General features: G+C 39.0%; 1 protein-coding gene across 1 annotated transcript in view; it reads right to left on the bottom strand.

Annotated features, from left to right (window-relative positions):
• Positions 1 to 1,688: 1,688 nt before the first annotated feature.
• Positions 1,689 to 15,096, bottom strand: part of LOC117524892 (neuronal membrane glycoprotein M6-b-like) — a 42,460-nt gene continuing 29,052 nt past the window's right edge. The window contains 5 exon segments of the mRNA XM_034186713.1: positions 1,689 to 2,097; positions 6,923 to 6,988; positions 7,093 to 7,166; positions 11,323 to 11,345; positions 11,347 to 11,489. Of these exon segments, the coding sequence (XP_034042604.1) occupies positions 2,071 to 2,097; positions 6,923 to 6,988; positions 7,093 to 7,166; positions 11,323 to 11,345; positions 11,347 to 11,489 (333 nt within the window). The 3' untranslated portion in view covers positions 1,689 to 2,070.

The raw sequence follows: 15,096 nt of genomic DNA, 5'->3' as shown, positions 1-15,096 counted from the left end.
ACAGAAGCTAGTTATGATTGGCAGGAGACGCTGGACATGGATTTTTTTTTTTGGGGGGGGGGGGGGGCAAAAAAAAGTGGGGGAGGACTGTCTTTGAAAAGCCATCAACTGAAAACTACATAGCCAAGGAAACTTGTAGGTTTTAAAATGGACACTAGGTACAAGTGAAAAACCCTTTAAAAATTCAGGGTGTTATCTGTTATTCTTTTAGAGCTATGGCCCTTCAAATAGGCATTCACGCCAAATAAGTGTCACACCCCCTTCTTCTGAGTCTTCTGGATGGAAAAGCTAGTTTGACTATGAACCTAATATTTTGGGGTTTCCATATTGGAACCATAATCTACAAAATATGAAAAAATAAATCAAATCTAAGACTACAAACCAGGACCCTCACAAGTAAATCATACTGATTTCAAAATAACTCTGATGGGTAACATTCCCTTTTCAGAAGGCCTATAATCTTAAAGGAAGAAGCCCCCTGCCTTCTGTAAAAAACAACAACAACAAAGGGGGTAACAATGTGCAAATTAAGCATATAAGGCACTTCAAAGCAAGATTCATAAAAACATTTGTGCAAAATAAAGCCCGGTCAGAAAGTATAATATACTGTGTGTGGTTGAGTTTGTTCAGTTTAACCACTGAAATCATCACTGTGTTTAAAAGCTCACTCATGATGATACAACAGTCCAAGCAGTGTATGGGAAATCAATAACAACTCGTACTGATGGAACGCAACGCAACATAAATAAGATCAACTTTATTTATCCTGAAAGAAATTATTTTGCCAGAGTACCGAAACAGTGACAGTAAACAGTGAACATGGTTTTTTTGTTTTTTTTAAGACATTTGCAAAATGTTCGACAATATTGCACATGATGAGTAACTGAATAACTCTGGTCATTATGTATTCATCCTGTGGCTGAAAGTGCTCTGATAGGACGTCCGTGTGGCATGCAGGGATGGGAGGTGCCGTCCCGGATGCTGAGCAGTTTCCTCAACATCCGTGACAATCTCACATGTAACTATGTTGTGCCCCAATAATTTATATTTCAGCTCAGACTGCAACACCTGATGTTAAATACTGTAGGTTACAAGATTTATGTAATTTTATTACACGACAAATTCCCATTTACTTTTTTTTTTTAGATAATACAAACCTACCAAATAAACCTTACATGATCCATATTCATTACTGTAATAAATCCTACTTATTTGAAATGCATGATCCTCAGCTTTATGTATTTAGTATTAATAAAATAGAATTACTCTAAATCAATAATGACAGTATTTATTTAATACATAAAGTATATTGTTTGAATTGCATATTAATTATGTTACCTATGCCATTTATCTTGTATAGGTAACATAATTATTACACAATTCAACAATATAGTTTATGTATTTTAAATAAACACTGTCATTATTATTGATTTAGAGTAATTATATTTTATTAATACTAAATACATAAAGCTGAGGATTATGCATTTCAAATAAATAGGATTTATTACAGTAATGAATACGGATCATGTAAGGTTTATTTGGTAGGTTTGTATTATCTAAAAAAAAAAGTAAATGGGAATTTGTCATGCAATAAAATTACATAAATCTTAAAAGTTAGGGTTAAATATTTCTGCGAGTGTAGATAGTTGGACAAATCATGCAGTCACCTTTTTGGCCGCAGAATCAAATACATATTTTCACATTAAGGTTAAAAATAACACTGGTGTGGTTTTGTGGTTGTCGCCATAATTCTACAAGTGCCAAGTACAAACCAATCAGCTATGCACTAACCTTATTCTGAAAAAAAATTTCATCAGGTGTCCTCAGACAAGCAAATCCCTGGATGCCAACAAAATGCTACAAGAAGCATCCGATCAGCTATTTCCATTTTATGTGATTACTAGTAGAGAGATATTGAATTTCTATTCTCAGGTTTTTAGTTCATTTGTTGTCAGTGTCAACGGTCTCCACATATACTCAGTGCAATCTGAAGTATTGCACTGTGCTCTGAAAACAGTTTAAAACTTAGTGCAGCAGTCTTCTCGACTCTTAAACTTCAAAACGGCAAAGTTAAGTGGTTGCCATCATGTAGATCAGCTGGTGGAAGAGAACAGAAAAGATGGTGAGAGACCATGCTGGCCACTTCCTTGTCACTTTAAATGAGTTAGTAAGTTTAACTATTTTGTTTTATTTGAGCAGCAATATATATTTATATATATGTACAACCCCAATTCCAATGAAGTTGGGACAATGGGTAAAATGTAAATAAAAACAGAATACAATGATTTGCAAATCCTCTTCAACCTATATTCAATTGAATACACCAAGAAGACAAGATATTTAATGTTCAAACTGATAAACTTTATTGTTTTTGTGCAAAAATTTGCTCATTTTGAAATGGATGCCTGCAACACGTTTAAAAAAGCTGGGACAGTGGTACGTTTACTACTGTGTTACATCACCTTTCCTTCTAACATTTATTTACATTTTACACAACGTCTCAACTTCATTGGATTTGGGGTTGTATACGAGGTCTGTTAGAAAAGTATCCGACCTTTTTATTTTTTTCAAAAACCTGATGGATTTGAATCACGTGTGCTTGCATGAGCCAACCTTGAACCTTCGTGCGTATGCATGGTTTTTTCACGCCTGTCGGTTGCATCATTTGCTTGTAAGCAGCCTTTGTGTGAGGATGGGTGGAATCTCTCGTCGTTTTTTTCTTTGCAAGGAAATGCGGAACGACTGGAGCAGCGCGACTGCATCAAATTTTGCTAGAAACTGGGCCAGGTGGAAACCATTCGGATTATTCAGACGGCTTTCGGTGACGATCCTCTGGGCATCACACAGATTAAGGAGCGGTACAACCAGTTTAAAGACGTCCGCACAATGGTGGAGAGCGAGCCACGCTCCGGTCGGCCATCAACATGCTGAAACGACCAGATCATTTCCAAAGTGAACGCTGTGGTGATGCGGGACCATCGTGTGACTATCCGAGAAATTGTGGAAGAGGTGGACATCAGCACTTTCTCGGCACATTCCACTGTGAAAGAAGATTTGGCCATGAAAAGAGTGGCGGCGAAATTCATCGGCACGAAGCTGACGGCGCAGCAAAAGCGCCTCCGTGATGAAGTCTCACAGGACATGTTTTGACATGCTCACCTCGTCCACCATTCGGAAGAGTCAGACGGCTTTCGGTGGCTTTTCAGTCATGTGACTATCCGAGAAATTGTGGATAAAAATAAAAAGGTCGGATACTTTTCTAACAGACCTCGTATTATATATACAGTGTTGCCACAGTTACTTTGAAAAAGTAATCTGATTACTGATTACTCCTTGAAAAAGTAACTTAGTTACTTTACTGATTACTCAATTGTAAAAGTAACTAAGTTAGATTACTAGTTACTTTTTTAGTTACTTTTCCCAGCTGCCGACAACAACCCTCTGCCACCTCAACATGACAATGATACCTGTTTTGCCAAAACTCACTTTATAGTCACCCTTTCTTGACTTCAATGAAAATAAATACTTGTTTTATAAAAAGTAAAATAAAGACCTCTTTCTTGACCTCATATTTAACTGTTGACAGCACTGTAACAGTAAAACTTGCAATTTTGAACCTACATTGTTTATAAATGTAACTATTAAATTCTAACATTTTCTAACATTTAAATTCTCTCTAAACATTTTACTTGTCGAAATTATTATTATTTTAAGCAATATTAGTAGTTGTAGTAAAAAACAGCTTCAAAACTGGACCTTTAATCTAGGGGTGTTGTGGGGGAGGGGGGCACATCCTTGCCCCAGGCCCCCATTCCATCTGGATTCGCCCCTGCTTTGGCGTTTGAGCACAAAGAATGGATAACATTTATTTATGCAGAAAACAGGACCAGATTTACAGGTAAGAAAGTTTTATTGCGTTTTCACATCATGTGGTCCTCAGAAAGAGTGTTTAGGTGCATTTGAGTGGAAAATAGTGTTAGTTGTTGACGCGTCGCGGAGGATCAGTTTTTAACGACCAGATACAGAGTGGCTCAGCTCAGAATTCTAAATAAAGGAGGGAAAAAAGTATAAAATGTCTTTGTAAAGCTCAGTGCAGGTGTGCTGATCACCGCGCTTTAAGATATGAGGACGAGTCGAGCAGCTGCAAAAAACCGCGGATGAAAAGCTCACAGCTCACTGAAATATATATATATATATATATATATATATATATATAATATATATATATATATATATAATAAAGGGATCTTACTGAGAAACACTTTTTTTTTTAACAAGGGTTGGCCTAAAGGTTCTGCCTCCTACAAAATTACCATATTTCCTTGAGTAGAAGTTGCGGGATTTTTTTGTTAGTTTAGTTTTTTGTTTGTTTGTTGTTTGTTTTTACTAGTGTTGGAGGTCCTACAACGTATACTCCAGTCTCCAGTGCAACTTGTATACATAAATAAATAACAAATTTACACATCCATTATTAATAATAATAATTATTATGACTACTTATACAGGCCTTTCCAAGGAATCAAAATAATAAAAAATAATAATAATAATAAAGCAATAAATGATAAGATTTCAGCCACTGCAGTACATCCTGTGTTTGTCAACTCGTGTGTGGATGAGCACTGCATCATTTCCTGTCTGAACCTGCCTCAAGCGTACACACAGCTTTTGCAAAGTATCCACATAACGGTCAACGTTGACAGTGTTGCCATGTTCCAAACATTCTGTGAGAATTATGTCATCGCGCCCGTATTTGATTCGGTGCATCTGTAGCTGTTACGGGGCGCCCCCTACGGGTACGGTCATGCAGACTCGTTGAGGCTGTACTGTAGTGCATCTACGCAGGCGTTGCCACCCACCACACTTTTTTGTTGATGAATGTCCACAGGTGCATAACGGCACACTGTTTGGAATGCATGCCCATGCCATCATTCTTTATCGACTACCGTGCACATGTGTTACACCAATGGTGATTCTGTGCATGCCTGAAATTACAGGCAAAAAACCATTTGGTACAGCTATAGTCAATAAATAAGCTATTATTCTCGTACCAGTTTCACTTTGAGATTTTGCTTTTTGTTGAAATAATTACATTGGAGGCAGAACTTTTCAGTCGACCATTGTGTTGTCGTTTTTACAGTTAAATATGTTTGGGGAGTTCATGGTCAAGTTCCTAAATGTCCCACACTTATGCTTGTGGAGACCACCATGCCATAAGCAAATTTTGTCCTGAAATGGCTCAAGTCTATATCTGGCCTCCTGTAAGATCTGTAATACAAACCTCACTAAGCCAGTCTGCAATTTATGTGACATGTCCACACAGTGGGTGTCTTCACAGGTCCACTCATTTGTGATGACCTGAGACTTGGCCAATTTTGAAGCATTAAATAATGGTAGGTACTAAACAACACTTCCAATCTAGCCTCAGTATACCATGGCCTTATGGTATTATGGTATAGCTTTATGGTGGGCATTCGAGACTGGCAGCTAGACCCAGGTCAAAGGAGGACTGCATAGGGGTTAACATTTTAAAACTCACTCACTCATCTTCAACCGCTTACTTAAATTAAGGGTCAGGAGAGAACCCACGCAAACAGTGGGAGAACACACAAAGTCCATACAGAAAGACACAGGTGGGAATCGATCCCATAACCTTTTTGCTGTGAGGCAACAGCGCTAACCACTAAACCACCATGCTGCCCACATTTAAAACACTGATCATAAAGATTCCAAAAAGATATAACTTAGATTATCTATTGCTATGTTTTGGAGTTATGGGGTAAAACAGCAAAAAGGGTCAATTCGGGCAGAATTCTCTATCTTTATAACTTAATGTGTGCTGTCATGGTTCAGACAGAAGCTGTACAGGCCAGTTTTGGCTCCGTTCAAAACGTTGGAGCTGTGTAGACCTCTAAAACATCATCTCTGGGAGAGTGAGAGATAGAGACAACAGCTCTTTCCCACTTAAAGTTACAGGCACAGACACAGGCATGGCTGTGGGAAGAGGATTTGGGGTTGACGGGCTCTAGTGGGGTGTCCTGCTAAAGCCAACACACCATATTTAAATGGAACAAAATTTACAATGTGTCATTTAAACCCCCTACAATGTGACAGGGCAGAAACACACACATACATTATTAGCATCAACAAATAAATACATGCTTGAAAAAGGGCAAGCAGGTGTTGCACTTAACGCTACCAAATTCCATTAGAAGCTATACATTAACATTATAGAATACTTATTCGGAATTGCTTATTATTCTCAAAAACATCATCAAGCATTAATTTCTTTTGAATAAATAACAACTAGGAAACAATTTGCAATATTTTAGTACATTTATTAATTTATTTTATTATATTTTTGTCATCTGGCAGGGGGTGCAGTGGCATCTGCTGTTCCAGCAGAGGTGCTGCAGCACCCTCAGTTCCCCCATTTCCCACAGCTATGTAAACGGGTCATTTCTTAAAGATCTAAGTTATATTTATGGGGGTAAGAGGAACAAAAAAAATTGCTGCAATATTAAAAATGATATATATTAATATTGGTATGAGCAGGTGTGACTCATGCTACAGTGATATATACAGACATGTGGGAAATATATATTTGTTTGGATTGTATCACTACAGTGACTATGGAGGTATATTTTCACCTACATATTGTAAATCTCTCCCTGTATTTCTGGAGAAACCACAAAGCTGTTTGACCCCTTAAAGATCAGAAATGTAATTTCATAGCCTATTAGTTGTTTTTTAAACAGCTATCACCTAAAAAAGCAGACCAGCAGATGGCAGCAAATGGAACTGAACATGAGGAAAAGCTTGTGCATAGTCTCCCTTGGAGTTAAGACGAGCAACTGACAAACGATGTGCTGATACACACCATGCAAAGATAGTCTGAAAGGAACAAGCCTGGACGGAAGCTTACCAGAGCAATCACGGTGGCTCCTGCGCCAGCACACGCTACGATGTACAGATGATAAGACAGGTAGAACTGGAAGGCAATAAATCACAGTAAATATTCCTGATCAGTGTGTTGCTGGATGTTCTGTCCCTGGTCTGTGTGATGCTGCTGAGGGATAACAGGATGTGTCTTACCTCACTGGTCTTGCAAATGTCACTTAATGTGGACCCACAGGCCTTTCCGGGTACAGCGTTCCATGGGATAATTCCTGCAGCCGTAAAATTTAAATTTAGAATGAAAGAAATTCATTGCATTATGAATGACTGGAAGACAATTTCATGTTTACTAGAAACCATGTCTAACTCTGCTAAGCAACTAGAATACAACACACAGTGAGGACAGCAGAGAGAATCTCTGTAGCGTCAGAAATACAGCTGGGTCCCTAAATATCAGGACACCAACAAACCCTTTGTTATTACAGCTGTGTATCAAAGGAAATATCCAATGCAAACTCATAAACTGTCAGCTCTAATTTGTCGGTAATTACAACCATTTGGCAGAATAGAGTAGGGAAAGTAATGCATGTTCCTGAAAATGAAAGAATTAGTCCAAACATCACTGCAACAATTTCAACTTCACATTTGTTTCTAATGCTGCAGCTTTTAGATGGTTGATGCAGTGGTGAGAACTTTTAATTTATGCAAACATAACCTGAACCTGATCTTAAAAAAACAGATAGACAAATCAATAAAACAGATGGTCCTTGGGTTGGTCCCTACCATCCAGGGGGAAAAATGTTTAATATGGCATTTTGGTCACCTATCAATCAATCAATCAATTTTATTTTATATAGCGCCAAATCACAACAAACAGTTGCCCCCAAGGCGCCTTTATATTGTAAGGCAAGGCCATACAATAATTACGTAAAAACCCCAACGGTCAAAACGACCCCCTGTGAGCAAGCACTTGGCGACAGTGGGAAGGAAAAACTCTCTTTTAACAGGAAGAAACCACCAGCAGAACCAGGCTCAGGGAGGGGCAGTCTTCTGCTGGGACTGGTTGGGGCTGAGGGAGAGAACCAGGAAAAAGACATGCTGTGGAGGGGAGCCAGAGATCAATCACTAATGATTAAATTGCAGAGTGGTGCATACAGAAGCAAAAAGAGAAAGAAACACTCAGTGCATCATGGGAACCCCCCAGCAGTCTAAGTCTATAGCAGCATAACTAAGGAATGGTTCAGGGTCACCTGATCCAGCTCTAACTATAAGCTTTAGCAAAAAGGAAAGTTTTAAGCCTAATCTTAAAGGGTGTCTGTCTCCCTGATCCGAATTGGGAGCTGGTTCCACAGGAGAGGAGCCTGAAAGCTGAAGGCTCTGCCTCCCATTCTACTCTTACAAACCCTAGGAACTACAAGTAAGCCTGCAGTCTGAGAGCGAAGCGCTCTATTGGGGTGATATGGTACTATGAGGTCCCTAAGATAAGATGGGACCTGATTATTCAAAACCTTATAAGTAAGAAGAAGAATTTTAAATTCTATTCTAGAATTAACAGGAAGCCAATGAAGAGAGGCCAATATGGGTGAGATATGCTCTCTCCTTCTAGTCCCCGTTAGTACTCTAGCTGCAGCATTTTGAATTAACTGAAGGCTTTTCAGGGAACTTTTAGGACAAACCTGATAATAATGAATTTACAATAGTCCAGCATAGAGGAATAAATGCATGAATTAGTTTTTCAGCATCACTCTGAGACAAGACCTTTCTAATTTAGAGATATTGCGTAAATGCAAAAAAAGCAGTCCTACATATTTGTTTAATATGCGCATTGAATGACATATCCTGATCACAAATGACTCCAAGATTTCTCACAGTATTACTAGAGGTCAGGGTAATGGCCATCCAGAGTAAGGATCTGGTTAGACACCATGTTTCTAAGATTTGTGGGGCCAAGTACAATAACTTCAGTTTTATCTGAGTTAAAAGCGGAAATTAGAGGTCATCCATGTCTTTATGTCTGTAGGACAATCCTGCAGTTTAGCTAATTGGTGTGTGTCCTCTGGCTTCATGGATAGATAAAGCTGGGTATCATCTGCGTAACAATGAAAATTTAAGCAATGCTGTCTAATAATACTGCCTAAGGGAAAGCATGTATAAAGTGAATAAAATTGGTCCTAGCACAGAACCTTGTGGAACTCCATAATTAACCTTAGTCTGTGAAGAAGATTCCCCATTTACATGAACAAATTGTAATCTATTAGATAAATATGATTCAAACCACCACAGCGCAGTGCCTTTAATACCTATGGCATGCTCTAATCTCTGTAATAAAATTAAAAAAGTATCAAAAAGCAGCACTGAGGTCTAACAGAACAAGCACAGAGATGAGTCCACTGTCTGAAGCCATAAGAAGATCATTTGTAACCGTCACTAATGCTGTTTCTGTACTATGATGATTCTAAAACCTGACTGAAACTCTTCAAATAGACCATTCCTCTGCAGATGATCAGTTAGCTGTTTTACAACTACCCTTTCAAGAATTTGAGAGAAAAGGAGGCTGGAGATTGGCCTATAATTAGCTAAGATAGCTGGGTCAAGTGATGGCTTTTTAAGTAATGGTTTAATTACTGCCACCTTAAAAGCCTGTGGTACATAGCCAACTAATAAGATAGATTGATCATATTTAAGATCGATGCATTAAATAATGGTAGGCTTCCTGAGCAGCCTGGTAGGAATGGGGTCTAATAGACATGTTGATGGTTTTGGATGAAGTAACTAATGAAAATAACTCAGAACATCTGAGAGAAAGAGTCTAACCAATACCGGCATCACTGAAAGCAGCCAAAGATAACGATACGTTCTTTGGGATGGTTATGAGTATTTTTTCTCTAATAGTTAAAATTTTTATTAGCAAAGAAAGTCATGAAGTCATTACTAGTTAAAGTTAAAGGAATACTCGGCTCAATAGAGCTCTGACTCTTTGTCAGCCTGGCTACAGTGCTGAAAAGAAACTTCTTATTTTCTTCAATTAGTGATGAGTAGTAGATGTCCTAGCTTACAGAGGGCTTTTTTATAGAGCAACAGCATCTTTTTCCAGGCTAGTGAAGATCTTCTAAATTAGTGAGACGCCATTTTCCTCTCCAACTTACGGTTTATCTGCTTTAAAGCTGCGAGTTTGTGAGTTATACCACGGAGTCAGGCACTTCTGATTTAAAGCTCTCTTTTTCAGAGGAGCTACAGCATCCAAAGTTGTCTTCAATGAGGATGTAAAACTATTGACGAGATACTCTATCTCACTTACAGAGTTTAGGTAGCTACTCTGCACTGTGTTGGTATATGGCATTAGAGAACATAAAGAAGGAATCATATCCTTAAAACTAGTTACAGTGCTTTCTGAAAGACTTCTAGTGTAATGTAGTGTAACCTATCAACAGGGACTTGACAAAAAAAAACAGGCAGCCATCCCAGCCAAGTAGTAGAGTCAATAAAGGATTACACAGGCCTTAAAATTTTAAAAATGCTCCAATCATAGAGAATTATACCATATTATTTGTCTGATCATATGGATTCCATAAAGGTATAGTTTGGGCTATCCATGACTGACCTGTTACGGAGTTATGGGGGTAAAAACAGCAAACATTGTTGAAAAGGTCCATTTCAGTTTGTACAGGCTTTAAACAGTTAAACTTGATCCTATTTCGGTTAAAAGTGACGCAAGTTGAGCTAATCAGATTAATAAATGAACTGTTTTGAATATTTGGTCTCCAAGTAATAGTCAAACAAGGTCAGTGTCATACGCTACTCCGTGAAGTGATAACGGATGGTGCAAACGGCTCCCTTTTTAGAACATATACCTTTTTAGAAGTCAACCAATAATTTGGCATCACTTTTTTTTTTTTTTTTTGTACCCAAATTAGTAAAATCTATCACCCTGGAATAGCCATCATCCATATTAACTATGCTATATACCCAGTAAATTATGGGCATACATCTCCTCCATGGTCCCATCAGGTAGATTTTGCTACCCAAGGTGGTAGTGACATGCCCACTTCTCAGGGGGTATGGCTCAAGGCCTACTAAAAATAATGACTTAGATTTCTAGAGCGCTTTTCAAGACACCCAAAGCGCTTTACAAGTTGCATTATTCATTCTCTCACATTGGTGATGGTAAACAGAAGCTTGGCTGTAATTCTATGCCTACGGCCCCTCCAAACACCACCTCATTCATACACAGGTGGGTTATATACAAGGTGGGTTAAGGTCTTGCCCAAGGACACAACGGCAATATACAGATTTTTGTCTGGTTGGGAGCCGGATTTGAACCGTCAACCCTTCAGCCACAAGATGGCTAGCTCACCCAACTGAGCTACTGCCACCCCAGCAATATTGCCACCTAGAGGAGCATTAATGGACAGAGTGCCTCTTTCTTACCGTACTGACGAACATCTACACAATGGAGTCGATGTGGTGAGGTTGACTGTGGGAAATCTCATGGCGTCACAAGTGGACCACATGTTGTAGAACAGGAAGACCGGCACAGCAGAGAAGGCCAAACACGCAAGCCAGGCAATACCCAGAATGTATGTGAGAAACACGAACTGAACATCCACAGAGAGACAGTCAAACGTTACAACCAAAAGAAAAAAAAATCAGCATTTGAAATATGTACAGATAGGTGATAAATTAAAGGAAAAACATCAATGTCTTAGCCCACACAGTGACGGGACATTATGATGTGGAGGTACTTTGCTGCCATCATTTGGGGTCCACTTGTTCTCTCAGAGAATGTGTCACTGTAAAACAACACAACCTGAAATGTGTCTATGGAGTGGGTGCTTCCTAGCAAGAGGGGTCACCAAATTGTTTGATGAGTATCAAAATGATGTGGCTCTACTCTACAAGCCATTGTCCACCCAACTGAATAACTATGGGAGGTTTTGGACCAATGTATTCGACAACACTGTCCCTCATCAATGCCAAGGCTCAATGAAGCTGTTCTATTGGAAAACAACTCATAAGACACTTTGAGCACATAATGCACATCTGTCAGAGGGAATGCCCCAGGGTTCCATACTGGGACCATAGATGTTTGATATATGTGTAAACAATCTCTGTGACAATCAGATAAATTGCTGCCTACTATTTATACACAGAAGATAGCCATCTATTGTTCATCCCCTTCAGCAGTAAAAACTTTAAAATATCTGTATTCTAACATTGATGTTGTTCAGACTCTCTAATTCAACTTAAGATGGTGTTAAATGAAAAAAGTCCAAATTTCTGCTACTTTTAAATGGCAGAGAATGAGCATCTAATCTTCCCAAGATCTCAACTGTTCAAGGGAATGAAACTGAAATAGCCACAACTTACTGCTATTGAGGCATCATCACTGATCAGAACCTGTCAGTCAGGTCCAGAGATTGAAAAACCATGTCTCCAAGCTGAAGGTTAACTTGTGTTTCTTTTTGAGGAACAAATCCATTTTTTCTATTCAGGCAAGGAAACTGGAAATCAGCAATTTTTTAAAAATCTCTGCTGGATTATGGTGATTTGCTCTTTATGAATGCCTCAGACCAGTGTCCAAACAAGTCAGACACTGTGTACCATTGTGCTTTGCATTTAATTCCTGGCTGTGGAAGCAGCATACATCACTCTACTCTGTATGCCACTGCTAAATGGCCATCTCTATATTTTCACAGGCTCTCACATTGGTTAGTTTGGAAACATAAAATTATTCTTGGCCTAGTTCATTTTTTATCTGTCTACATACATGTGTAGAAACCAAAATCAATATGGCCTTCGCTCTCATAAAATTCTACAAACACTAGTCCCAACAGTGAGAACAGAACTCCGCAAAAAAAAAGCTTTAAATATGCTGCTCCTTCATCCTGGAACAACTTACAGAGGGATGGGAAATTGGCAAAGCTTATCTCTGTGAAGAATCCAAGTCAGTTTTGAGAGAATGGCTCCCCTTGGTGAATGTGACCGCCTCAAATTTAAGACAAAATCAGTTTACAAATTGTACCAGCATTATAACTGTTTTTGTTTTTGACCTTGTGTTCCAAATTAAATGCTTTAGATGGTGGAGATACGACCCCAATTCCAATGAAGTCGGGACGTTGTGTAAAATGTAAATAAAAACAGAATACAATGATTTGCAAATCCCCTTCAACCTATATTCAATTGAATACGCCACAAAGACAAGATATTTAATGTTCAAACTGATAAACTTGATTGTTTTTGTGCAAATATTTGCTCATTTTGAAATGTATGCCTGCAACACGTTTCAAAAAAGTTGGGACAGTGGTGTGTTTCCCACTGTGTTACATCACCTTTCCTTCTAACAACACTCAATAAGCGTTTGGGAACTGAGGACACTAATTGTGAGTGTCGTGATTGGGTATAAAAGAAGCATCCCCAAGAGTCTCAGCCATTCACAAGCAAAGATGGGGCGAGGATCACCACTTTGTGAACAATGCATGAAAAAATAGTCCAAACAGTTTAAGAACAATGTTTCTCAATTTCAATTGCAAGGAATTTAGGGATTCCATCATCTACAGTCCATAATATAATCAGAAAATTCAGAGAACCTGGAGAACGTTCTACAGCAGCAAGGCCGCAAACCAACACTGAATGCCCGTGACCTTTGATCCCTCAGGTGGCACTGCATTAAAAAGCGACATCATTGCGTAAAGGATCTTACAGCGTGGCCTCAGGAACACTTCAGAAACCACTATCAGTTAACACCGTTCATCGCTACATCAACAAGTGCAAGTTAAAACTCTACCATGCAAAGCAAAAGCCATACATCAACAACATCCAGAAACGCTGCCGCCTTCTCTGGGCCAAAGCTCATTTGAAATGGACAGATGCAAAGTAGAAAAGTGTGCTGTGGTCTGATGAGTCCACATTTCAAATTGTTTTTGGAAATCATGGACGTCGTGTGTGGTGCATTATGAAGCGCAAAATATGACAACGGAGACCCTGGACTGTTGTACATCAGGCAAGAATGGGAAAGAATTCCACCTACAAAGCTTCAGCAATTAGTGTCATCAGTTCCCAAACGCTTATTGGGTGTTGTTAGAAGGAAAGGTGATGTAACACAGTGATAAACATACCACTGTCCCAGCTTTTTTTGAAACATGTTGCAGGCATCCATTTCAAAATGAGGAACATTACATATCTTGTCTTGGTGGTGTATTCAACTGAAGATAGGTTGAAGAGGATTTGCAAATCATTGTATTCTGTTTTCATTTACATTTTACACAACGTTCCAACTTCATTGGAATTAGGGTTGTAGAAGTGAGATATTTTCTGGTGAGGAAACAGATCTCCATGCCTCAATGTACATGAGCAGATCATTACCTCGAGCAGCACCTATCACAGCTCTGAGGTGAAGCAGTTGAGTGCTTTGCTTCTGCAACACCTCCTCCTGCATCTCCTTCCACCTAATCTCCTGCATGTACAATCAGGAACAGATAGACTCGATGTTGCTCATCGACTATTCTACTACAGTGCATTCCAAAAGTATTCACACTGCTTTACTTTTCCACTTTTTTCATTACAGCCTTATTCCAAAATGGATGAAATTCATTGTTTCCTCAAAATTCTACACACAATACCCCATAATGACAATGTGAAATTTTTTTTTTTTTTAGATTTTTGCAAATTTCTTAAAAACAGAAAAACTAAGAAATCACATGTACATCAGTACTGACAGCCTTTGCCATAAAGCGCAAAATTGAGCTCAGGTGCATCCTGTTTCCATTGATCATCCTTGAGATGTTTTTAAAGCTTACCTGAAGTCCACCTGGGGTAAATTTAGTTGATTGGACATGATTTGGAAAGACACATCTGTCTACATATATGGTCCCACAGCTGGCAATACATGTCAGAGCACAAACCAAGCATGAAGTCAAAGGAATTGTCTGTAGACCTCCGAGACAGGATTGTCTCTAGGCAGAAATTTGGGGAAGGACACAGAAAAAGGTGCTGCTCTGAAGGTCTCAATGAACACAGTGGCCTCCATCATTCATAAATGGAAGAAGTCCGGATCCACTAGGGCTCTTCCTGGAGCTGGCCGCCTAAACTGAGTGACTGGGGGTGAAAGGACTTAGTCAGGGAGGTGACCCATCCAACCTGATGGAGCTTGAGAGGTGCTGCAAAGAGGAATGGGCAAAACTGCCCAAAGATAGATACCCAAAG

The sequence above is a fragment of the Thalassophryne amazonica genome, chromosome 14, assembly GCF_902500255.1.
Source record: "Thalassophryne amazonica chromosome 14, fThaAma1.1, whole genome shotgun sequence".
In the NCBI taxonomy this organism is placed as follows: Eukaryota; Metazoa; Chordata; class Actinopteri; order Batrachoidiformes; family Batrachoididae; genus Thalassophryne; species Thalassophryne amazonica.
Note: the sequence above shows the minus strand (reverse complement) of the source record. Positions and strands in the feature narration are given on the sequence as shown.